General features: G+C 36.9%; 1 protein-coding gene and 1 long non-coding RNA gene across 6 annotated transcripts in view; one reads left to right on the top strand and one right to left on the bottom strand.

The window, feature by feature from the left end:
• LOC119791045 overlaps positions 1–23,284 on the top strand; it is a 47,923-nt gene extending 24,639 nt beyond the window's left edge. Inside the window, exons 1-3 of one of the 2 annotated variants that reach the window (XR_005281800.1) lie at positions 5,582–5,844; positions 20,680–20,891; positions 23,104–23,284. This is a non-coding gene — a long non-coding RNA (uncharacterized LOC119791045). Of the gene's footprint in view, positions 1–5,581; positions 5,845–20,679; positions 20,892–23,103 lie in introns of those variants that run through there. The other variant, XR_005281801.1, reaches the window with a different exon arrangement.
• Positions 1–26,579, bottom strand: part of sdk2b (sidekick cell adhesion molecule 2b) — a 178,906-nt gene that overhangs the window by 12,206 nt on the left and 140,121 nt on the right. For 2 of the 4 annotated variants that reach the window (XM_038296880.1, XM_038296878.1), the window contains exons 38-40: positions 26,354–26,494; positions 20,700–20,838; positions 10,285–10,414 (exon numbers count right to left, since the gene is read on the bottom strand). In XM_038296880.1, the coding sequence (XP_038152808.1) occupies positions 10,285–10,414; positions 20,700–20,838; positions 26,354–26,494 (410 nt within the window). Of the gene's footprint in view, positions 1–10,284; positions 10,415–20,699; positions 20,860–26,353; positions 26,495–26,579 lie in introns of all 4 variants that reach the window. The other 2 variants (XM_038296879.1, XM_038296877.1) reach the window with 1 other exon arrangement.

Here is a 26,579-nt window from a genome sequence, read left to right on the forward strand (position 1 = left end):
GATGTGATTTACACCCCTACTATGTAGACCAACCTTTTACTGTCATCTATCTGCAAGTCTTTGGGGAAAATTTGTGTAGAAAAAAATGTGTAAAAGTTGCTCAGGCTTAGTTATATTAGACTGACCGCTTCCTTCAACAGCAAGTTCAAGACATGCCACTAGCTCTGCATCTCTGCTTCTATATCCTGGAACCTCAGGTCGGCCTCAGCAGATTCAGATTCTTCCTGTTAAAAGGGAGTTTTTCCTCTCCACTGTCGCTGCAAGCATGCTTAGTGTGAGGGATTGCCTTTGAGTCAATGAGTCAATGCAATCCACTGGTTTTCCTTAGATAGAAAACTTTGAATCAATTTGACTGGATGATCTGGTTGAACTGTAAAGGGCCTTGCAATGACGTGTGTTGTGGATTTACGCTATAGAAATAAACTGAATAGAATTTAATTAATTCTCTGCTTAACTTACTCCTGGCTTTTGACTGGGTCATTCCAACAAAGGGAAAGAGCCAGTCAATATTTTCTATAATAATTATTCATTTAAATTTTTCAATCTAGCATTTCCGCAATCAGGAATGTCGTCTGACGGCTACACGGAGGCTTAGAATATTTACAAACAGAGCATTACGACTTTCGCTATAATGCTCCTTTTAGAATATAAATATAGCAAATCTTAATCAGAAATGGAATTATAATGATTTCAAATGCAATTGCCATCCTGACAGAAAAAAAAAGCTGAAAAAAAGAAACGCAAATGTTTTTAAAAAGTAAAGGGAAGAGAAGGAGAAAAGAATACAGGAAAGAAAGAGGATAAATAGAATACCAGATAACTACTAAAAGCGTGTTTCGATCAACCGAGGGAACATTTTCTATCAGTTATCCCTATGTAGAGGTACGTTCAAGAGCGGCGTGATGCAAAGCCATGTGACAGGTGGGGCAACTGTCCTTGGAGGTTTAAAATCTGAATGTTTCTGTAAAGTCACGTTGCAACAGCCAATCAGGTACTGGATGTAGCTGTGACGTATCAAAATGGAAGAGAGAAGAAAATACGTTGATATAAGATGAAGTAAGAAAAGAAAAAGAGATTAGTGGTCTAAAGTTGATGCTTCATCCTAGAAAAACTGACTCTGTTCTTCATCTAAAAGCCTAAAACAACAACAATGTCCAAAATATTAATCTAACAGTAATCAGGACCCCATCCCCCCAACATCTAAAGTGTTTGTCTCTCCATGTGGGAGTCTGTCCTTTGTCCTTTGGTTATAGATTATTAAAGATGGGATGAAAAGGCAGGGAGGGGGGCTAAGCTGTCCAAAGCCCTCTTCTTGATGAAGTGAGCCCAGCAGGGACAAAAACCTTCAGACAAAGAAAATAACAATATGTGAAAGGCTGGAATAGGCCAAAATCATTGGTAATATTTATTTATACGGGCATTCTTAAGCTGTCTAACTGCTGCTTTTTAAACAGAAAAGAAATATCATGTGTCCACTGTTTGAACTCCCACTAAAGAATTATGGATAAAGTAATATTGTCTTAAACAAAAAATCATATAAAAAATACCAACTTAGATATGAATATCTTGTGCTCATAAATTGGTTTATTACCTTGTCATGGTTTTGGTGATATTGTGTTTCCTAGTTTTATTGGTTTAATTCCTTTTTTGTTGCAATTTCTAGATTTGTCAGTTCTCATGTTTTTCTGTTGTCCTCTGTTGTCCTCTTGTGTGTGTTCCTTTCCCCTTGGCTCCCTCGTTGTCTCCTCTCACACCTGCTCCTTGTCAGCTCGTTAGCCCTGCCTTTGTCTCTGGCCCCGTCCACACGAAGTCAAAACGAACACGAAACGCTAATATTTTCCAGAACGTTTGCCGTAAAGACGGAGACGTAAAATAAATGTGATCGACCACACGAATGCATGAAAACGCTGCAAAATGTATGCCAGGCCTGTAAGTGGCGCTGTGGTGCCAAAGCAAAAATAGGCGAAAACAGGCAACGAAATGTTGGGCATGCGCACTAATATTTATACAACAACCAAACAGGAAAACCGGAAAATGGCCCTGCGGGTCCATTTTCGTGGTTCAGTCAAATTCAGGTGTTGAACTATGTCGTCGATATTGCTCGGTTCTTCCTGGAGATATTCCAGAAGAAGAAGATTCTGTTGTAAGCCCGACAGCAGGGTGAGTAGCATTAGCAGCAACCATTCAACACAGTACGGCGCCATTGTTGTTGTGATACTGTGTCGCGCATGCGTGTTTAGAGGCGACGCTATGACGCATGCGTGTAAAAAAAAAATGCGGTTAGAGCCTAAAGATGGAAACGCGAAAACGGCGTTTCTAAATCTTCCCACTCTGAAGGCTTAATAAAAAAAAGATTGTTTACAGACCCCCGAAACGCCGGCTTCGTATGGATGAGAGGCTGGTTTGGTGAAAAATTTGTGCGTTTAGGCCAGGGTTTGACTTCGTGTGGACGGGGCCTCTGTCAGCTACATATGCTCTAGCCTGGGTGCCATTCCGAACTTAGTCCCGCCCACAACGTTTGAGGTCGGGAAGTTCGGTCTGGCATTGCTCAATAGTAGCGCGAGTATGCTAGCACAATATCTGGCGGGCCAATCAAATTGTCAGGGCGGGCTTTATACGATGATGGACAGATGATCAACAGTAACGTAATCAACCACGTCACCAAAGCGCGCTTGGGTGACAACAACAATGGCTGCCGCTGGAGAGTTGAGGTGAGTAGATTCTGCTATTAGGTCTGTTCTAGAAGATATCGACAGCAAATTAATTTTAAAAGAGGAACAGAGAAACTCGATCAAGGCTTAACATACGTCACGCACTCCGTTGCTCTTATTGGTTGTAGGTCTATCCAATTGAGTGCAGAGGCATTTTTTTTCCTGGTTCGTTCGAAACACGCCCCATAATCACAGCTCTATGGAGCAGTATCAGACTCATTCTGACTAGAATTGAGTAGGACTACGTCAGGCTACATATGCTCTCCCTCTGCTCTCACTCTTGGTTGGTTCCTTGTTGTTGCTGGTCCTGTCGTCGCCGTTGTCCTCTCACCTCGTCTCTCCCTGGCTCCTTGTGTTTCCCTTGATGTCTCAGTGGTTCTGGTCTGAGTTACATTTTAGTTGGATTTTTGGATTCCTGCCTTTGTCAACCATTTTCATCATTAAAACTACCAAGTATTCACCTCTGCCTCTGCATTTGGGTCCTCAAAACCACAACCAAACCCTGACAAACCTTGTCAAAATCCATTTTACTCTTTCTTTAACAGGCCACTGGATTTAAATTTTCAAATTTTTCAAGTTCATAATGCTATGCTTAAAAATCTGTTTCACAGTAACACAGCATAAAAAGATAGACTATATTTAGAGCAAGCATGAGGTATTTTTTTTCTAAATGTCTCCTTTGTTTAATGCCACCCTCAACTGGAGAGGTTTTTCTTTAAAAACATATAAAAACTATTTATCGTTTCATTTCAGTCAGACACATTTATTCATTTCAGTCAGAGAAAAGAAAAGGCATTTTGCTGGTTTTGTTCCACAACACCAGCTGAAAGTTGTTAAAAAAATATTATTTATTTTTTTATGATTAGTTATTTAATATAGTTTAATAGCCATTCCGATTCAATTCAGTTTATTTCTATAGCGCCAAATAAAAAAACATGTCATCTCAAGGCACTTTCCAGTTTACCAGATCATCCAGTGAGATTGATTCAAAGTTTTCTATCTGAGGAAAACCTGTTGATTGCATCGATTCATTGACTCTTCAGCAATCCCTCACACTAAGCATGCTTGTAGCGACAGTGGAGAGGAAAAACTCCCTCTGAACAGGAAGAAACCTCCAGGAGAACCAGGCTCAGTGTGAGCGGCCATCTGCTGAGGCCGACTGGGGTTCAAGGACATCCAGCCAATCACAGTCAGAGAAACAGGACTACACTGAAAAACAGGCTGATTAGATTTATATCACAAAGTAAAAACGATACGATTATTTAAAAATAAAGCAAAAAACTACTGTATATTAATAAAAAATGCTTCAGCGGTGTTTCACCAAGCTTTTCAAGCAGTTATTTGTTAATGCAGCCTTTTTTCACTCATTCAATAAACTTAAAGTTTGGACCTTTTTAAGTTTTAGGAAAGTAAAAGTATTCAACTGCAATTAAAATGAGAAAAAAAAATATTTCCTTGTTTTAATTAGTTATCTAACCAATTCAAATATAGATGTTGATTGAATATTTATATGTGCTGATTTTGCTTCACAAGAAAGAAATTCATGCGTTGATGTATTTATTGATTTCTTCATTTGTTTAATGGTTTATTTATATGTTTTGTTATTCATTATAACAATTTTCATTTAAAAAATATTTTGCCTACTTGTTTAGGTCAACTATATTATTTCTTTATTTATTCTCTTTATTTATTATTTTTTCTTTGGAGCTTTCTTACTTAATTGGTGGTTTATTTTTTTATTTGTAAATAATTAATCATATTTTCTAACTTGGCGTGGTAGTTTTATTTTCATTTTATTATTGTCTTTATCACCGATTTCTTTTACTTTTTTGAACTAACACGGACAAAATAAGGTTCTGTATTTTAAATATGTCCTCCCATCTTTACCAGTTAAATATCTGGATCACATGCATCAACATAGCAGGGATGAACTGGGAGCGACTATAATAGATCCAGTTCATACTATTAATTTAGAGCAATTATTAACAGGATTTGTGATTTAGTAAAGCATTAGTGGAGCCCCTGACAGTCTAACTTGTGTAGCATGTTTCTTTATTTAACATTCTCCTTTACATCATGTTATTAAGGCAGAAATACTTCATAAAGCAATCTGTTTTAATGCCCTAAAAATATGAGCAATCATACCCTCCTAGGGAACAGAATGATAAAGCATAATCTAGGAGCTGTAATATCTTTGGTGCATTTTGGGCCAAAACATCATCCAGGAAGCTGTTGAAGCCAAATGGCTGCAGGGATTATTCCCTGCTGAGCCTCAACCAATAAAGCTGCAAGGTCCAGAGAGACAGAGAGTCGTGGTTTGAAGGCAGAGGAGGACAGACGGGGGCAGAAAGGGAAAGAGAAGGTATGTGAGAGAAAGCAGACACTTTTATTTCTCTCCTGTGGAATGCTGCTCTGTCAGAGAGGGCCTAATCTACACCTCATCTCTGACTCACAGATGAGATCATCTGTCTTGAGCCGGTTTCAGCTTTAAAAACACACAAAAACACTTTGCCATAGGGACACCCTTGGAAAATGAGAGGCTGTACTTAAAAAAAAAAAGTCAATAGGCCTGTACCTGCAGGCTGGCGGAGCAGTAATGGTAGCATTGTTGCCCTGCCAAGTAAGCGTTGGCTTCCTCCAAATCCGCCGGTGACAACTAGCACAATAGTCAACTTATGCCTGCCGAGGAAGGCCCCAGCATGGTGTCAGACAGATAGGTTAGAGTTATCCGCTCAATAAAACTTCAAAGAGCATTCTTGGATTTCTAAAGCGCTAGTGGGTGCTGATATGGACCCTATCAGGGGAATGCCAGCAGAGCCCCTGGGTTACAGACGGGCCTCTAGATGAACGAGCCAACAGATGGGTGTCGTCATCTCAGGCTGAAGGGGCTGCATTTGACAAAAAGCAAGAACAAACTCAAGGTATGTCAGGCGGGTGATGAAATATCCAAAAGAGTCGTTTGGGGGGGATGTCACTGCGCTGTGAAAGGTTCTGTCTGTAGTAATTCATCGCACAGAGATTTTCATTTGATCTAGAAGTAGGACTTTGGTCCTGATAAGGCCAAGCGAGGAGAGACGTCTGGCTGAAAAATCTACATCAGAGACATGTGAGAGGCTTTCAACCAGAACATGAGGTAAGAATTAATTAGAAATGGAGTCGATTTTGTTTTGATCATAACCTCTTACATTTTATTGTTAGATTGTGTTCTATTTTAAAACAAAAGAGCACCATAAAGGTATTATAAACACATTCCGTAAAGATTCAAAAATATCCACTGCCGTTAGGGGGGATTGTCTCCTGTAATACCTGAAACCTGTCTATGATTGTTAAGAGTCGGCCGTTAAGGAGGTATACAATCCCCCTCTTAACGGCAATCCCCCCCCCCCTTTAACGCCCGACCCTCAGAATCATAGAGAGGTTTCAGATATTACAGGCTTCAAATCTTGGAAACCAAGTCCAGTGGATATTTTTGAATTTTTACGGAATGACTATGACCTGGATGACTGAAAACCTTCATTAGCATAATATAAACAAAAAACTAGCTATGTTTATCTGCAAATAAAGTGAACAGAAATATCTCATTGCAACAATTTTTTTTGTTTTATATTTATTATATTGAACTTTTGTTGTTTTCATAATTTTGTTTTTTACTTTTGTTGGTAGCAAAAAGAGCTACTGATGTACAGAACTCTATAAGTCTTATTCAGTACTATAATTTGTTTTAATAATTTTTATCATAATTACCTCAAGCTACATGGCTTAGAACCTCATCTTTGTTTAAAGGCCACCCTCAAGCTGCTGGTAAATCATGCAATCTGCCGTGTTAATGGGGCAGAAAGTGGTTTACATATTTTTACACCCACAACTAGGATGGCCAAATGTTCAGCTCGGTGTGTGATACTCTGTCATGTTTTGCTTCTGGGCGACTCAAAATTGAAGCAATATCCCGCATCTGACTTGTTCAAATTAGAATAAAAGTAGAAAAATATTATATTGACAGGCGATTTTCCCAAATGCAAAGAAAGCAGAGCTACAATCATTGTCACAGAGCTGCGCCAGTGACCCATGTCATCACCAACCTGCACACGATGCTCATTAAACAAAACATCCTAATGAACTTTATACAATGCATGAGGGAAACTACATGTAAAGAAAAGAGCTGCTTCAAAATTCAATTTAATATAAGGGGAGAGAAACGTGAAGCAACAAACATACTGTATGCTTTAGAGCTCAACTCAAACTATGGATGAAAACTAACCAGTCATGTGACCACTAAACGTTTAACATTTTCTTGTGATGCTTATATTGTATATTATATGTTCTTTCTTATGTATTTGCCTGCCTAGGGACTCCGGATGAAAACTAGCTTTGTAGCCATAATCCGGCATATTTACATTTGTTTTTATACTGATGTTCATTAATGTGATTTCTCCCTATTTAAATAAATACATAAAGAAACACAACTGGAAAATGCCAGCCATTGTCCCTCATAAGGATCCTAGTTGTCCCATTTAGTTTTTTTGAGATCCAGTCATCTACCTGCACTTAATGCACATACTTAAAAAAAATCATGTGCAATTTATTGCCCCTCCTTTGGGATTTTTGGAGATTCAATTCAACTCAATTGAGTTTATTTATATAGCGCCAAATTCACAACACATGTCATCTCAAGGCACTTTACAGTTCAACCAGATCATCCAGTCAAATTGATACAAAGTTTTCTATCTAAGGAAAACCAGTTGATTGCATTGACTCATTGACTCAAATACAATCCCTCACACTAAGCATGCTTGTAGCGACAGTGGAGAGGAAAAACTCCCTTTTAACAGGAAGAAACCTCCAGCAGAACCAGGCTCAGTGTGAGCGGCCATCTGCTGAGGCCGACTGGGGTTCAAGGAGACAGAAGCAGAGATACAAAAAGCAGCTGTAAAAGGCGGCCCCGTCCAGGAAACACACAGCCAGGCAGACGAGCTCCAAGGCAGCTCCCATGCCAGAGGACGAAGAGAGCACATCCAGTTAGTCACAGTCAGAGAAACAGGACTACACTGGAAAACAGGCCGATCTCCAACATCTACACTGCAAAAACGATCTAGAAATAAGTAAAGATTTCTTTAATTAAGTGTATTTACCCTTAATTTGAGTAGGTAAGTAATAGGATTTGCCAATGGAATGAGTATTTTTACTCTTAAAATAAGACAATTAGATAAAATTCACTTGAAATAAGACAATGCAATTATTTTTTTTCTTATTTTAAATGTAAATGATCTTGTTCCATTGGCAAAGTGTCTCACTTACCTCCTCAATTCAAGAAACCTCCTCATTAAGATTGAAATTTTTTGCAGTGTAGAAACAAAGGTGTTGCAGCGCAGCCAACACCTCTCTGCAGGGTGATAGGGAGAAGCCTCTCTTTCACTGTTCACATTCACTGGAATATAGTTTCTACGAAAAAAATAAGGTATGAAGGATAAAGAGAGCACATCCAGCCAGTCACGGTCAGAGATTGGGTGTGAGGGTTTGCAGAAGAGTCAACAACAAAATGTAAGCGAATATCGCCGCTGCGAGCTCATCCAGGAGGATCATGTCCTGCAAGTCAATGACTCTATGCAATCAGATAGACATTTTTTACCAATCTGACTGCGTTGTCGTTGTAAAGTGCCTTGAGATGCCATGTGTTGTGAATTGGCACCATATAAAAAGATTGAATTGAAATCAAATAAAAATGAAGATCAAGCCCTTATTTTTTGTAAAAAGGTAAAAAAAAAAAAAAAACACCTCTGCAAGATTAAAGACTTCAGGCTGGAGCAAAAGTTCCCCCTCCAGCTGGACGACGGCTCTAAACATACAGAGCTACAAAGGAACGCTTTACATCGAATCATCTCTTCCTCTAATAAGAGGAAAAGTGATTTTACAAAGAAAGATGAGCAAACAATCTAATCTCTAGATGTGTACAGCTGCTACAGAAAAAACCCAGTAAAGTCCTGCAGCTGCAACTGTGCTAAATAGTGGTTTCATAAATATTGACTCAAAGGGTTTATTAAAGACTCTTATCCCAACAATCCAACTTACAATTATGCACTAGTTTGTGTTGGCCAATCACATCAAAAACTATAAATATTTCAATGATTAAGGTTGAAATCTGACAAACATAAGAAGTAAGAGTAAGAATGTTTTTTTCTAGGTGCAGTAAATTATGGAGGATAAAAAGTGCCAAAATTGAATAAATAAATACAGCATTAAATAAATAATTAAATGTGTGAATAATTAATTAAATGTGGAATTAAATAAATAAATGTGTCATTCATTAATTAAAACCACGTCACTCATATAAAGTGCCACAATTAAATAAATAAATACACCGATAAACAATTAATTAAATGTGTAATTCATTAAATAAATAAGGAATTAAATATATAAATGTGTCATGTGACCAATCAGGTGTTAGATAACACCTGATTGGTCGGCCTGCACATTAAGGCGAAGCAAATCGATTACAGAGACACGATTCGCGTTAACCCCCCCCCCTAACTTTGATGGGTGAGTTTGACAGATTCTTTTAATGGTTTCGATGCACTGCGACACAGGACCATGAAATAATTAAATGCACACTGAAAAAATTAAATTAAGACGTATTTTATTAAATTAATGACACATTTATATATTTAATTCCTTATTTATTTAATGAATTACACATTTAATTAATTGTTTATCGCTGTATTTATTTATTTTATTGTGGCACTTTATATTAGTGACGTGGTTTTAATTCATGAATGACACATTTATTTATTTAATTCCACATTTAATTAATTATTGTCACATTTAATTATTTATTTAATGCTGTATTTATTTATTTAATTTTGGCACTTTTTATCCTCCATAGTAAATAGCTGGAAAAGTATTAAAAGATGCAAAAAAAATGAACTAGGGAATAAAATCAGGGTTCAGTGAAAGTGAAAAAGCAGAAAGTAGGTTGACTGGCATTCTGATCAATAGAGAAACAAAAAAAGAAAGCAGAGATTATTGATTTCAATCTCTTTGGGCCGTGATGAAGCGCAGGCCGCAATTCAGACAATCGACCATTAATTATTAGTGATCCTTTAACTATGTTCAGCTAGATACGTCGAAAATGGTGGAGGGTTTTCAAGCAAGTTTAAAAAGACCTGATGAAATAAAAGGAAAGTTGGATGTACTGTGAAACTGGGGCTGCAGTGCATTCTTCTTCAACGGCTTATATAACACGAGCAGCGGTTGAACAGCCTGCAGCTCAGGTGGACATTTGCTGAGTGACATTGTTGAGAAAACTAAAAACTGCCACTGAGCAGAGACATTAATCTCTTGCTCTGTGTTTGGATTACCTGCAGCTACAACGTAGAACTTAGATCCAGATGACTTGTATAACAAAACAGAAACAGACAAAATATGCGGCTCTGCTGACAATGCAAGGCTGAATTCAGGTTGAATTCAGAGAGATGACAGGGTGCACACACAGACACACACAAATGAAACACCTGCTACTGTATGCAGACAAGAAAGAGATGAGAGAGGATGTGGGATAAAGGAAGTGGCAGCACTGCACCTGTGAGTCAGAGATTTCTGAGGGTTTCTCAGTCAGGTTTGTGCTTTCTGCAGGGATCAAGTCATTGTATTTGGTGCTCACATCCTCGTCTGAATAGTGGAGACTGCCTGGACTGGGTCTGGGTGGAGACCTGGACAAAAGAAAAAAGGAATATCCAAAACCCAAGTCAGTTGTTCTTCATCTGACTGTATATAGCTTTCTGAATTTCATTTACATGAATACATTTGTAATGATTCTACAAAACAAAAAGATCTTATTTGCAGGGAACTGACACACCTACCTCTGTCCATGGTACATGAAAATGAGACTACAAAGACAGAATGTTTCTTAGGTACAGTATTATTAATATTTCAAGCATTGGACAGCCTTTAGAACAGGAGGGCATGGCTGCCCACCTGTCAGACACCTGACCATACAGGCAGGGAAAAACAGCCAAGAGATTTAAGAAGAACTGCAGACAATGAATCCAGCAGGAGGATCTCATAGAATGGAGATCCTGCTCGGTCCATCGTAGTCTTTATTAAGTCCAGAAATAGTTGTTGAAAAGTGGGCTGATTATGTCCCACTTAAAGGCAGAGTGGAGGATGTTCTTTTTCCAGGTAGATAATCAAAATTAGTGGACCTCCTAGCTGTCAATCATTCTGGTGATGTGTTTATGTAAGGCTGTCCTACGTCCTGATGTAGTGGGAACATTGCTAATCTTTTGGAAAGTAAGATTGTAGGAGCGATGCAAACAGCAACTTGTAAACAGAGCGTGAATGAGATGTTTTCTCCTTCTTATTAATCAGGTTTTCTTGCAGACAAAGGTGGAAGAAAACCTGATAAAAGCTGCAGAAAGACGTGAGACTGGAGAGGAAGTCAGCAGCGAAAACTCTGGTCATATTCAGAATTCAAACTTCTGAAAGTTCTTTAAATATGAAACTATTCCATCCTGTTCAATAAATGATCAGTGTTTTTAATTCAGAGTAATTTTCATTTGAATGTGCTTTACTGGAGGCATCCATGTTTGTCAAAGAACACTACTGCCACCTACTGGTTAGTGACGTCACGGTGCGGTATCGGCTGTTGATCAAGTCCCAGTGCTGGCACTGGTGTTTGTCACAACGCGCTATTATCCAAGTCATCTTGGAAACATTCTTCTTCCAAATGTTGGCTACATATTACCTGTTTTTTCTCTGGCCAGAAGTTCGATGGCAAATCCTCCCTCTTCAAGTTGGCGATCCAACGACCAACCCGTCCGTGGAGGATCAGGAATCAGAAAGGTGGAATAACTCTTTTTTTTTTTTTACTTTTACCCGATGTATTCCAGCATCCAGCTGCCATGCACGTGGGCATTGTCAGTTTCACTATAGGTCTGGTGAATTTCAATGGTGAAGTCCTCTGGAAATCTTCAATATTTTTTGTTGATTGCAGATGTGTCTAGTAGTTCCCATTGATTTAGCTTGTAAAGCGGGGAGAATGGCGCTAGGCTTACCGCACCGTGACGTCACTGCTGGAAGATGGCAGGAGGGAGGGGTTACTATATTTGGGCAAAAATGGCCGCTCCCAGACTCAGTGATCGCGAAGAAAATTAGTGTTTTAATTTTGTTACTGATTAAAGCTAAATTCATTAAATCATCACAAACGTATTAGTTTTAGGTATAAATAAGGATCCATTGATTATTCCTTGTGAACTGGACTTTTCCTTTAAACATCTACAAACTTTAAAATTTACAAATGGCTTTGAGTTATAGTTTATAGTTGAGAGGTTTTTGGAAGATGCTCTCAAAATTATATGTATTAAATAAAAAAGTTCATGTTAGTCATAGACTTAACTTGGAATAAAGAACATTTCTGTCAAAACTCAAGTTGGATCAAAATGTGTGATTTTTTTTTTTTCTCTAAATGAAGTTACTTTGTTTTAAAATTATATTAATTCCACAAAAAATTAAAATTTACAGGAAAGGCAGATCAATCAAGGTTTCTTTCATTCGCATTATCCTGTAAAACTGTCTCTTCTTTCATATTTTCCAAGTGCGCCCAGCTGCATGTGAAAGTGTCTGTGTGTGTGTGTGTGTGTGTGTGTGTGTGTGTGTGTGTGTGTGTGTGTGTGTGTGCGAGCTCTGCTTGATGAAAATCATGAGACCGTCATGAGATTCCTGCTTCCACTCAGACTGCTGGAATAAATAAATCCCTGATTCAGCCCCCTCTCTGTGGGCTGTGGAAGTTCAAACCACTCGGCTCTTGTGACTAAATTATAAACAGATCTCTTACAGGGGTCATCAAATGAAAAGCAGTCTTGGGCTTTCCTCCAGCGAATGTCACCGCTGCCGACAAACGATTCTCGGATTAAAGTGTCAGCGACATACTTCGCTGATCAAATGTGTCGCTCCGGTCTGAGCTTTATACGATCGGGCAAATAGGAGATCTTCAGTTAGACTGGGAGGAAGAGTGGGGAAAAAAAATGATATGAATGAAACTATTCAGGGAAGTGGCAAAGTCTTGTCAGGGATGTCTCTTTTTTTAAGCAGACTGAAAAATAAATCTCCTGCTACAAAATCTTCCCCTTACTTTCCCCTGTCACTGCTGCTTCTAAACAAACCGCCATCTGTTTCTGCTGATTGGTGCTGGTTTGGCTGAAGCCGCTGAGACATTCTGACTGCTGTTGGCTTTCCAGGCCACAGGGTCGACAGCCAGTTACTGCCCCTAGAGCCACGGCAGAGAACACAGCTGCTTTATGCATCCAGGCTGCATTTGCATAAGCGTTTTCTAAATTAATGCACGGGAAAGGCATTTTGAAAATGTGTTGTGGGTAAATTCCAACACTCCTCTTATAGCTGTGGCTCTTTGAAAAAGTCTTGGTTCTGTTTGTGTTTCTTTTTCCAGAAAAGCTTAATATGAAGCCTAATGTTTCAAAATAGCAGGATTTAGTGACAGCAGCGTTTTGCACATATACAATCACATAAACCAATACGGGTAGACTGGACAGTTTCATTACATGTACCAATATTCCTCTCATAGGATTGCAAGACTGCAAGTTTTTTTGATTTTATTTGTTTCTTTAGTTTGTTCCGTAAAAATTCAAAAAATATCCACTGGACTTGGTTTCCAAGATTTGAAGACGTTTGCCACCTCTCCAGGAAGCTTTCTCAATTCTTTAGTTTGGTTTGAACTGTATTTTGTGTTCATTAGCGCCTCCTGTGGTGGTATAGCTGCAATAGCGTCTCAAATTATTAGCTATTTTAAACTTAAAATCAGAATCAGAAATACTTTAATAATCCCAGAGGGAAATTACTTTTGTTACACACTCCAGTTACAGTTTTATAGTATATAATATATACACACATCCAACTACACAATATAATATAGATAGAAAATAAGAATAAAAAGAGATAAAATATATACACATATAGCTCTTCTGTATATATATATATATGTACGTATATCTATGCATATGTAAAAATTAAATCCAAATAAAGTGAAAATCCAAGTAAAGTGAAAATCCAAGTAAAGTGATAAATCCAAATAAAGTGATAAATCCAAGTAAAGTGATAAATCCAAATATAGTGATACATCCAAGTAAAGTGATAAATCCAAGTAAAGTCAAAATCCAAGTAAAGTGATAAATCTAAATAAAGTGATAAATCCAAGTAAAGTAATAAATCCAAGTAAAGTGATAAATCCAAGTAAAGTGATAAGAGAAGAAGATCCAAAACTCAATACAATTATTCCACTGTAAAAACAACCAAGAAATAAGTAAAAATGTCTTAAATTAAGCATACTTAGCCTAATTTGAGCAGGTAAATATAGTTATTTGCCAATGGAATATGTTTTTATTTACTACTTTGATAAAATGCACTTGAAATAAGCAGTTTTTTATTATTATTTTAAAAGTAAATTGTCTTGTTCCATTTAGTCACTCACTAACTTCCTCAATTCAAGAAAAAATGCATTATTTTAAGAAAAAAATTACTAATTGAGATTAAATTTTTTTTCGCAATGTATTGTATTAAGTCTAATGCAAAGTACAAATATGATACAGATATTAACTATTTATCCAGTTATCACTGGAGAATGCCATGAAAATGGACGTGGATCCAGTGATGCAAATATATCAGAAGTTTGGACCAAATGCTATTGATATGAACCCATTAACTAAAAAAAATAAAATTCAATAATGTGGGGAGAGTTAGGAGCTTTTCTTTAAAATATAATGGAATTTCAGACAGTTTTCAGTGTTTTGGCATTACAGTGTGTGACCTGGCATTGTAGCCGCCTGCCCTGTATGGCCAGTTTCTACCAAACTGGTTCCAGTGTTAACCATCTCTGCTGATCTGGTCCAGGGTGTTTGCTTATGGGGAAACAGAAATTTAGGGCGGAATATTTAAACCTTATCAGTTGAATGCGTGTTTAGAAACAACGGCATCATATTCCACTTTCACTTCATCTCATTAAGTCTCGACATTGCAGAGTGAGGTGTGAATTATTTATCAGCACTCTCGCATTAATACTAAAGGGGTCGGCTTAATCCTCCGGCTGCAAGCTTCAGTTGGCAATAAGTCAGGTAAGGAGTAACCCTCAGTGGCTAGAAGGACTCATTAACATGTCTTCAATGTTTATCAGCTTTGTCCGTCAAGAATATTTAACACTCGGAGACGGTGTTCTGTCACATGGGCATACCTGATCAGACCAGCCATGGTCAATACCCGTTTATCCCTTTAGTTTTGTACAAAAAAATTAACTTTAAACCACCTTAGCGCGAGTTTATCCCTTTATTCATGTACAAAAAACAATTTAATTGCTTACTTTTTGGTGTTTTTTGAAGCATATGGTGATCTGACATTTAACAGTTTCTTTTGAACATAAGTAATACACACCCATTGAGGTAGTCTTACGTCTATTTTACGTACAAAACAAAAGGGATAAACGCAAATCGGAAGCCTTGAGCATGCATAATGACTATGGGTATGCTGGTCTGACAGAACGCCGGCCTCAGGTATTAGTGAAATAAGTGACTGCTTAGGGACCCAGGGTAACTAAGGGGGCCCTCAAGAACAATTCATTGTTTAACAATTAATGCTTTTGTACAAATAAAGAAAAAAAAAACACAATTTTAGAGTAAAATAGGTTTTAGTTTTTTTTACGTCAATATATCTTTAATCATCTAGAAATCATTGTTTATAGATAAAAGAAAAAGAAATACATGTCTCTTTAGGTACACTGCAAAAAATCTAAATGTAGATAAGTCTTTTTTTCTTAAAATAAGTGCATTTGTTCTTGAATTGAGTAGGTAAAAGAGACATTTTGCCAATGGAACAAGACAATTTACACTTAAAATAAGAAAACACAGTTAAATTCTCTTATTTCAAGTGCATATTATCTAATTATCTTATTTTAAGAGTAAAAATACTAATTCCATTGGCAAACTATCTCATTTACCTACTCAAATTAAGGGTGAATACACTTTATTTAAGAAATTTGTACTTATTTCTAGCTCGTTTTTGCAGTGCATCTTTGATAGTGATGAAGGATCAGGGAATGGAAAACCTTCAGAGATCCTAAACTCTATATGAGCTTATTAACTCACTCACCTTTTTTCAAAATGAGATCTAAATTCTACCCAAATCTTTGCGTAGCTCTGAGGAGAACTCTCCCTGTGATTGTTGCATCTGCACAGCGGAGCTTTTCAAAACAGGTGCCACAAAATAAGATGGGCATACACCTTTCCATAGCTATATTCATAGTGGTATCACCTTTAGCTCTTATCACTAGAGGATCAGAAAAATAGGGAACAAGAGCCATCTACATTTGTTGGGTTTGTGCAGCAGCTGATTTTTGTTCAGACACATAAATCTCATCCTTTGCTCTTACTACATATTGTTACAATAGCCAATTCCAGTATGGAACTCTGCATTCAAGTGCATCCCCAAACTTTTATTGCATCACTATTTTTTGCATAAAATTCTGTTTTTGATTCATAGTGCAACAACTTTTTCATTAATACTATTTCAGATATTCAGTTACACTGGAAAAAATCGAAATCTACATAAGTCATTTTTTCTTAAAATAAGTGCATTTGTTCTTGAATTGAGGAGGTAAAAGATACATTTTGCCAATGGAACAAGGCAATTTACACTTAAAATAAGAAAACACAATTGCATTGTCTTATTTCAAGTGCATATTATCTAATTATCTTATTTTAAGAGTTAAAACACTAATTCCATTGGCAAACTATCTCATTTACCTACTCAAATTAAGAGTAAATACGCTTAATTTAAGATTTTTTTTACTTATTTCTACATCGTTTTTCCAGTGTAATGAAAGGCAGTTTAGAAAAATCAACACTTTCAATCAGCTGCAACTAATGTTTGGTGTCTGAAGCAGCTCCTGAATGAAACTGAGTGCAGTGGAATTAAAAATATAAGATTTTCTATCTGAGTGTAGTCTGCTGGTTTCATCCAGCCTTTAGTACTCTGAGACCAGAGATCATGATGGGGTATTAATCTGTAAGCGGAGGCTCAGGTGTGGGGATTTGGGTTTCTCCTTTGTGGGCTGAGTTCAAAGAGAGCTGATTCTCTGAGTACATCTGTGCATTCTTTCAACCCCCCCCCCCCCCCCCCCCCCCCCTTCTCAACCTGTGGCTGCTATGATCCGACCTTAAGGTCACACATACAAACAAGTTGCAGATAAAAATAGGTGTCTCATTTTCATCTACATAAAAACGTTGAATTTGTAAACAGCACCTGAATCCTTAACTTATTTTTCCTCTAATTGATTTCCATACTAAGCACAGTCCCTGTACACAAACTGCTCCAAACCTTTTAAAGTTTCAACAATATGACAGCAGCGGTTTCAAAATCTAAAAATTGTGTGAGGTGCAAACACTTTCTGATGATTAAATCATAAAATAAAAAAAATGAATAAAAATAATCACGTTTTGTAGCACAGGTGTAATAAATATTTTAAAAAGATAAAAAAAAAGAAAGTATGACAATTTAAAAAAAGTGAGGGAAACAAGCCTAAACCTTTTTTTTTCACAAGGTTTAAATCTGAAATGTATTTTTAGAATGTTTCTATATTATTTTCACTTGGGGTCTGACCTCTTTTAGGGGTGGGTATTGGCAAAGAAGTCATAATTCGATTCGAATCACGACTCACATGCCACGATGCGATTCTATCACGATGCATCCTGATACTTGAAATATTGCGATGCATTGCGATATTTTCACTGAACACTGTAAGAAAAAGATACAGCCCTTACCAGTGGCTGACTGGCTGTGTGTGATCTGGATCGTGTCTTCAATTGATAAATAACTGAAAGCAGCTGAATTCATACATAGCTGTATTTATTGAAAGGACTTTTGGAGGTGTTGCCATGAAAACAAATACTGGACAGAAATATTACTATTACTGGCGTGGACACACTGACAAAAAGATCTTAGGATTCATCAAACTTAAAATAACAAAATAAGGATAACATTGGGGACGGTCTGGACGGCTCAGCGCCGCATCTTGTTGGCCGTCCATCGGCTGATCCTGCCTTTCATGAGAGGATGGAGTGAAAAGTAGAACCAGTCTGCCAGTGATGAGCGGTGCTCTGCTTTCCCCCCTGCAGCTCCTGCAGGTCCGCTGATCCACAGCAGCCCGCATTCCTTTTTCTGTTCTGTTTTATTTTGTCATTAAACGATTAAAAACTTCCCACCGTCTGATTGGCCTGAATACTGGCTCCATCTGTACCTTTTCATGACAGATTTGGTAACTTTGTATGGCATTATTGTGGCATTATTGTGGTATTTTTACCTGATACAAACATTTTCTGAAATTTTATCCAAGATACTCTGTTATACAAGTAGTTTAGAAACCACCCAGTGAGAGGGAATAGCCTAGATCATGTAGCGGTCAAGCACAAATCATCTGTCCATCTGTAAAGAATCCTGTTTGATAGTTTTTAGGGAGGCTGGCAGGCTTCTTGCTCTGCTAATTGTTCTCAGCTGCTACTCAGCCTATTTACTTTATAACTTCCTCTCACAGTTATTCCTCCCCAGAATGTCTCCTATTTGACCGTGTATGAATCACTCCAGGGCAGCGTTGCTAGCAACTGGAAAAACGATCTAGAAATAAGTAAAATTTTCTTAAATTAAGTGTATTTACCCTTGATTTGAGTAGGTAAATGAGACAGTTTGCCAATGGAATGAGTATTTTTACTCTTAAAACAAGATAATTAGATAACATGCATTTAAAATAAGACAATGTAATTGTGTTTTCTTATTCTAAGTGTAAATTGTCTTGTTCGATTGGCAAAATGTCTCTTTTACATCCTCAATCCAAGAACAAATGCACTTATTTTAAGAAAAAATTACTTATCCAGATTTTGTTTTTTCCCAGTGATATGCAAGACTACATGGGTTTCTGTGTTTCTGTATTCTTCCAGTCCTAATTGGATGCTCATCTGCTTCTGAGTTTGGTCACATCTGGACAATTTCTGCATCTTTCAAGTTCGTTATACTTCAGTCCCGTCTGCTCAAAGCCTGATTCCAGCCTGTCAGCCATTTCAAGTTTGCTCAAGGCCTGCTTCCAGCCCGTTACCCATCATTCAGTAACCTCAAAGCCTGCTGCAAGCATATCAGCCATCATTCATTCTGCTCAAAGCCTGCTTACAGCCTCAGCCATCATCAACCCTGCTCTAAGTCTGATTCCAGCCTCTACCATTACATTCTTTTAGACATGTATCTACATGAACTGCGTGGTGAACAAAATGTGGGCCATTTTTAAATTGCGATTGAGGGACAGCCAAAATCCATTTAATAGCCCCTGTTACTCAGATCATTGCTGATGGTGGTCTTTTTGGTTAGTGGTATGATTTTGGATGTCTTCCAGCATCCGGTGGTATGTATGCACCAGTTTACATGACAACAGTAAATGCTGAATAAACAGGCTCGTAGTTTATAAGTACGAAATTTAAAGTCCATTGTTGGATTTGTGCACCAGCTGTCGTTTGTTGAGACATAAATCTCATCCTTTGCGCTTACCACAGTAACTCTCCTTATCTATTGGCACAATAGACAATTCCAGTATGGAAGGCTGCAGTGAAGTGCATCCCAAAACTTTTTAGTGCATCACTGTTTTCTCTGTTTCTGATTCATAGTCCAACAACTTTTATTTCAAATATCCAGTTAATGACATTGTTCCTACAGCATAAGGCAAGTTAAATTCAAGACTTTTTAAGACTTTTTAATGCCACTTGAAATATAAAATTTAAGACCAAATTCACAAGAAAAACCTGCTTGCGACAACTTAACCCAAAGGTTTATTATAATCTAAACCACTGCACTAATGTTTCAAATTTTAAAAAGCTTCCCATACAGGAAGAAAGCTAAAAACCCACAAATGACAGATAAATTTGAACAATTATTTAACTGAATTCACAAACTTTGTTTAAGCAGGGAACAAAACAAATCAGTTTTAAAGCCCCAACATAACCAGTGCTAAGTCTTTTTTGCAGCTATTTTTCTTTGTATCGTTTTCTTAGTATGTTTGATTTGGTGATAAGTGGAGGCGTTGCAGAGACAAGGGTGGAACTAAACTGAGAAATACTGGCTGTTTCTCTGTAACTCCATTTTGACGCTTTGTGTTTCGTGCTTCGCATGTGCGACTCCACTGCCTTAATTCCCATCGTTCTGAGCTTTAATCGCTTCTTGCACAAAATCCACTGAGCCTCATGTACGTTCCCTGGTTTTAGCCATGGAGGAAACTCTTGATGGAGCCAGTTTTCTTTACATTTACACTTGCTCATAATTTCCAGACAAAAAGTTAATGGTGCATCTCCCAAACGTCCCGGCAGCAACAGCGCTTTTATTGGTTCCGCTATCGGAACGGAACCAATAATGGCAAGTCGTTATTTTCTTTAAATAAAAAAAAGGTCAATTTTAATGTTTTATTTAGATTAAAAAAATAAACCATAATAAAAATAATCCTATTTATAATGTTTTAAAAATTAAGACCTAAGAAAGACTGATTTAAGACATTTTAATACCAATTAAGGCCTTAGTTTTATTTTGAAGAATTCAATGCCTTTTAAGGCTTTTTAAGGACCCGTGGGAAGCCTGAATGAAGAGACTGATGGATTGAAACAGGTCGATCACAACCAGTAATAATACAAGACCAAATATGGGATTTGTTATTCATTAGTATGATTCTTTTTTACTTAATTAAACTTATTTAAGGTGGAATTAGAAGAATAACTATGTCTAATCCATCTCCAGCTCTTGTGATGTATAGGGTAAAAAAATAGGGAGGTAGTAACATTGATCAACAGCTCATGCGCTTGTAAATATTGCACAAGGAATTTATAAAAGAAACAATAAAATCTTTTATGAAATGTAAAAAAAAATTTCTCTGTGTGATTACACCCTAAAGGAGAAAGAGAGGATCTTCACCTGGTGTAGACGCCGTTCTTCCGACAGAAAGAGTTTTTCACTGACAGCCGTCGGTTGTTGAGCTCCAGAGCGGGGAAGCGGCCTTCGTCGAGGCTGACCATGTCCCCGTGGGTCAGAGCATTGCAATTAGAGTTGTTACCTGGACACACGTAGAGACACACTGTGTGACCACAGGCAAGGGGAAACAGTCAGGTTAGTATCTGGGAGGAAATGCTGCACTGGAAATGCTGATCATTTCTTGATCTTTAAAAATTACATCAGGATTAAAGAATAAAAAAGAACAAGTTTTCAAGGAGGGGTTGATAGGTGCTGAAACTTCATTGAAAACAATCATTCAGAAGAGACTTTTTCAAATGAAGTTATGGAAGTTATAATCAAACAACATATTTGAAAGTCTTCCCTTCAAGGTTTTGTAAAGTGCCTCACAGAAGCATCACTTTTTGAAGATTCTGAGTTATGTTAAATTCCATTCACACATTTAATGTATTTCAGGCTTTAGTTGACAAAAAAAAAAAGGTCAAGAACACGCTAAAGAACATGTTATGAACGGATGAAATAACCCTGATTTTTATTAGTCAGCAGGTAAAATGCTGTGATTAGTATAAAAACTAACCAGCATTACAATGAAAACCATTTCCAAGGTAGTTATAAGGATCTAAACACACAGTAAAAATCAGTTCGAAGCTGCAAAAAATAGCTATCTAAATAAGCATTTTTTCCTAAAATAAGTGCATTTTGTCTTGAATTGAGGAGGTAAGTGAGAAACTTTGCCAATGGAATAAGACAATTCACATTTAAAATAAGAAAAATCTGTTGCATTGTCTTATTTTAAGTGTATTTAATCTAATTACCTTACTTTACACTGGAAAAACAATCTAGAATTAAGTAAACATTTCTTAAATTAAGTGGTAAATGAGGTGGTTTGCCAATGGAATGAGTATTTTTACTCTTAAAATTAGATATTTAGATAAAATGCACTTGAAATAAGACAATGCAATTGTGTTTTCTTATTTTAAGTGTAAATTGTCTTGTTCCATTGGCAAAATGTCTCTTTTATTTCCTGAATCCAAGAACAAATGCACTTATTTTAAGAATCATATTTAACTTATCAAATTAAAGGGAAAATGCACTTAATTTAGGGAAATCTTTATTTCTGGACCGTTTTTTGCAGTGTGAGGTGGGGTTAACCTTCCAGGACCCTGCTATACTTTGGTTTATATCAAATAGAATCTATTATAATGGCTTAGCCAAAGTCCAGATTAATATTTATATGTTTGGTACCAGAGCAAGAAAAAGGAAAAGCAATTCAAGGACTACACTGCAAAAAAAAAGGAAATCTAAATAAGTAATTTCTTCTTAAAATAAGTGAATTTTTCCCTGAATTAAGGATTTAATTGAGACACTTTGCCAATGGAACAAGACAATTTACACTTAAAATAAGAAAAAACAATTGCTTTGTCTTATGTCAAGTGCATTTTATCTAGATGCCTTATTTTAAGAGTAAAAATACTAATTCCATTGGCAAATCATCTTATTTAACTGCTCAAATTAAGGGTAAATACCCTTAATTTAAGACATTTTTACTAATTTTGAGATCATTTTTGCAGTGTACTTTTTTAAAAAAAAGGTGTAGTTACCTTACCTGACTCCGCCAGATGGATTTGCTCAGCAAGTAATTTTGGGAAGGGGCGAAAATACTGGTTAGCTGATTGGTCTATGTTGGTGATAGACGGGCCAAATAAACCAATCAGATCAACGAAGCATATGACGTACTAACAGAGCGACGACGAAAACACAACCACAAGATCAAACTCTTGCTGAAACCAGTCGGGAGAAGAGCAAAAACATCTTTTCCTCTGAGAAAAGCCTCCAGAGCAGTGTTTTGCTCTTCTTTCAGTGAAGAAATACTCTGTAATTCCGATAAAACTTGCTCGATAGCCACGCTAACGCTAGTTTCATCGGCTGAAGCCGCCATGTTCTTTAGACTGAACTGTCGCGCTTCTCGTTGCGTCACACCTCAACCCGCCTCAAAGCCAACGCTGATTGGACGTTCGTTTGGTGAACGGCTCCATATTTTCTTTAACGGAGAGTCTCCAGAGTGAAACCTTGAAAGCTCGCGAGATCAGGATGGTCTCACGAGACTAGTAGTTACCATTTTTAGAAGAAATTGTTTTGCCAGCTTGATATTAAAAAATCCTGTGCAGACTTTGAGCTGTAATATCTTTTAAATCTTTTACTTTTGTATCAAAAAATGAAAAAAAAAAAAAATACCCATAAAAGAATCTTTCTTCTATTTTACTCGGCTGCCAGGGAGAAATGAACCTACTGTTGATTTCTTTCCTTCACAAAACGAACCGTTTCTCACCGTTCTTACCTGCTTCTACCCGTTTCTCCTTTTTTCCAGCTGGCCGAAGCCGTCTCCGCCTGCAGCCTTGTGGCAGACAGACGGCTACAAGACTGGGATTGATTCTCACATCTAACTCTCAGCAAGGAGGCAGACAAAACCGCCTCCAAAAGAATCTCAAGTATTTCTTCTAAATAGATTAGTTTGAAGGAAAACATCCAGCCTGCTTAGATTGTGAAATAAAGATTTGGAAAAAAAAATCTCTACCTAAGAAAGCTACATTACGTAGAGCAAACACAAAGATACGTTTATGTACGGTTAACCATATTCTCACACTCTAACGCTACACTGCAAAAAATTTAAATCTAAATAAGTAATTTTTTCTTAAAATAAGTGCATTTTTCCTTGAATTGATGAGGTAAGTGAGACACTTTGCCAATGGAACAAGACAATTTACATTTGAAATAAGAAAAAAACTATTGTGTTGTCTTATTTCAAGTGCATATTATCTAATTATGTCGTTTTAACTGTAAAAATACTCATTCCATTGGCAAACTATCTTATTTACCTGCTCAAATTAAGGGTAAATACACTTTATTTAAGAAATTTCTTCTTATTTTCAGATCGTTTTTGCAGTGTATAAACTACAAGTGGTAGAATTTTTGCTGTAGTTTCATGTTTTCTAAGACTACCGCTTATTAAATGTTGGGTGAAAACATATTTTTTAGGCTTCTAGTGAAAGACCCTCTAGTCTTCTGGAGGCTACTTGGGGTCAAGTGGTGGAAAAGCAAACAAAGAGAAGAAGAAAAATGCACTTGGTAGGTCCAATAGCCGGGGCCAGATTCTACTCCAGGCTTTGAGAGTCTCTTTGTGCCGGAGAGAGAAGGAACTTTTTGTTTTTTCTCTGTCAGATAGAAAGATGAGCAGTGACCCACGGGGCCCCCCTCCCCTGGCAGCCAAACAGGCCCCTGAAAAACTGCTGAGCTCAGGGGGAAATACCAACTGATGTCAGAGCTGCTCTGAATAGACAAAAAAAAAACAAAAAAACGACCATCACCACCATTCTAGCTTCCCTCCACCTTTCTTGTTGTTTTTTAGCTCCACAAAGTTCAAGGTTATAAAATGCAGTAAAGCAGCAAAGGACGTATTTTCCTAATAACAAACATGACTTTTCTAGTTTATTTAAATTTAGCCTGTTTATTTAAATGCCCCCAAGACCATAATACACAATCAATAACCATTAGGGATATATTTTATTTTTTAGAACCAACCCACTATAGCATCTCTGCTGGACTCCATCTGTCTTTTATTTAGTTATTGAACCACAAGCTGCAGTTTTTTTTGCTGTGCTTATGTTTCAGGTTCCACCACCGCTTTTCAGTTAGCTTGAATTTCAGACGGATTGATCCGCTGCTAAACTTTGACAGTTTTCATTCTTTAGTCCAATTTGCTGCTCTGTTTTGGGATCAGTGAGCTTCACATTTCACTCCAGTGGAATTTGCTAGATGATGGAGTTAAAAGTGAACTCAAGGACTTCAAGCTGCTGAAGTCCTCTCTGCAAAAAATCTAAATCTATATAAGTCATTTTTTCTTAAAATAGGTGCTTTTGTTCTTGAATTGAGGAGGTAAAAGAAACATTTTGCCAATGGAACAAGACAATTTACACTTAAAATAAGAAAACACAAATGTATTATCTTATTTTAAGAGTAAAATTACTCATGCCATTGGCAAACTATCTCATTTACCTCCTTAAAACTAAGGGTGAATACACTTAATTTAAGAACATTTTACTTATTTCTAGATCATTTTTGCAGTGGCTGCACACTGGGAAAAAAAAAATCCAAATTTAGATGCGTCAATTTTTTGTAAATTAAGTGCATTTGTTCTTGAATTGAGGAGGTAAGTGAGACACTTTGCCAATGGAACAAGACAAAATACATTTAAAATAAGAAAAAAAAACAATTGCATTGTCTTATTTCAAGTGCATATTATCTAATTAACTCATTTTAAGAGTAAAAATGCTCATTCCATTGGCAGATCATCTTATTTACCTACTCATATTAAGGGTAAATATGCTTAATTTAAGACATTTTTACTTGTTTTTTCCCTGCAGGGCAAACCCAAATCATCAGCTCCCCCACCACCATGCTTAATGGTTCTTATGATTTGTTTGTCCTGATATGGTTTGTTTGGTTAACTTTGCAAACAGAGATCATGTTGCCATTCTATTATTTTAGAGACCCATCCGAACCAGCTTTGTTCTGTCTGAAATGGTAGAAATGTATAATTTTTCAAGAGTCTCCTGTTTCTTTTGCAGTTTCTCTAAGAATAATATGTTAATTTCTTCTCAAAACTTCAAACACTGCAAAAACGATCTAGAAATAAGTACAAATTTCTGAAATTAAATGTATTTCCCCTTAATTTGAGTAGATACAGTAAATATGATCTGCCCATGGAATACACTGGAAAAATAAGCCATTTTTTCTTCAAATAAGTGCATTTGTCCTTGAATTGAGGAGGTAAAAGAGACATTTTGCCAATGGAACAAGACAATTTACACTTAATTAAGAAAACACATTGCATTGTCTTAATTCAAGTGCATATTATCTAATTATTATCTTATTTTAAGAGTAAAAATACCCATTCCATTGGCAAACTATCTCATTTACCTACTGAAATTAAGGATAAATGCCCTTAATTTAAGGCCCCGTCCACACGAAGTCAAACCCTGGCCTAAACGCACAAATTTTTCACCAAACCAGCCTCTCATCCACACGAAGCTGGTGTTTCGGGGGTCTGTAAACGATCTTTTTTTTATTCAGCCTTCAGAGTGGGAAGATTTTGAAACGCCGTTTTCGCGTTTCCATCTTTAAGCTTTTTCTTTACAATGCAGAGTCGTCCAACAATGTTTAAAAATGCAGATTGGTGAATCTCTTTAATGAGAGGCACAAAATTAGAATAAATAAATAAATACACTGCAAAAACGATCCAGATATAAGTAATAATGTCTTAAAGTTAGTGTATTTGCCCTTAATTTAAGTAGGTAAATAAAATTATTTGCCAGTGGAATGAGTATTTTTACTCTGAAAATAAGATAATTAGATAATATGCACTTGAAATAAGACAATGCAATATTTTTTTCTTATTTTAAATGTAAATTCTCTTCTTCCATTGGCAAAGTGTCTCAATTACCACCTCAGTTCAAGAAAAAATGCACTTATTTTAGGAAAAAATTATTTAGATTTACATTTTTTGCAGTGTATGTGAAGCCAAACATAACAGTTAAATAAGTGTGTTTCTCCAGCCTCACCTGACTCAGACTTCTTTGCATATTTCTTGCTCTGTCCTCTAATGATGAGGATGAAAACCAGCAGCAGGATGAAGATGAGTCCCACCAGCGCCACGACGACCAGGAACCACCACTCCTCATAAAACGGGGCCACTTTCTGAGCTGAAAGAGAAGTGGAAAATTGGAATTCACGCTTGTTAGAAATGTGCGAGTCATGTTCCTGTGAAGTCTGGAGGACCTTGGGAAC

The sequence above is a fragment of the Cyprinodon tularosa genome, unplaced genomic scaffold (genome assembly GCF_016077235.1).
Source record: "Cyprinodon tularosa strain WSP-4 unplaced genomic scaffold, ASM1607723v1 ctg38, whole genome shotgun sequence".
Classification (NCBI taxonomy): domain Eukaryota; kingdom Metazoa; phylum Chordata; class Actinopteri; order Cyprinodontiformes; family Cyprinodontidae; genus Cyprinodon; species Cyprinodon tularosa.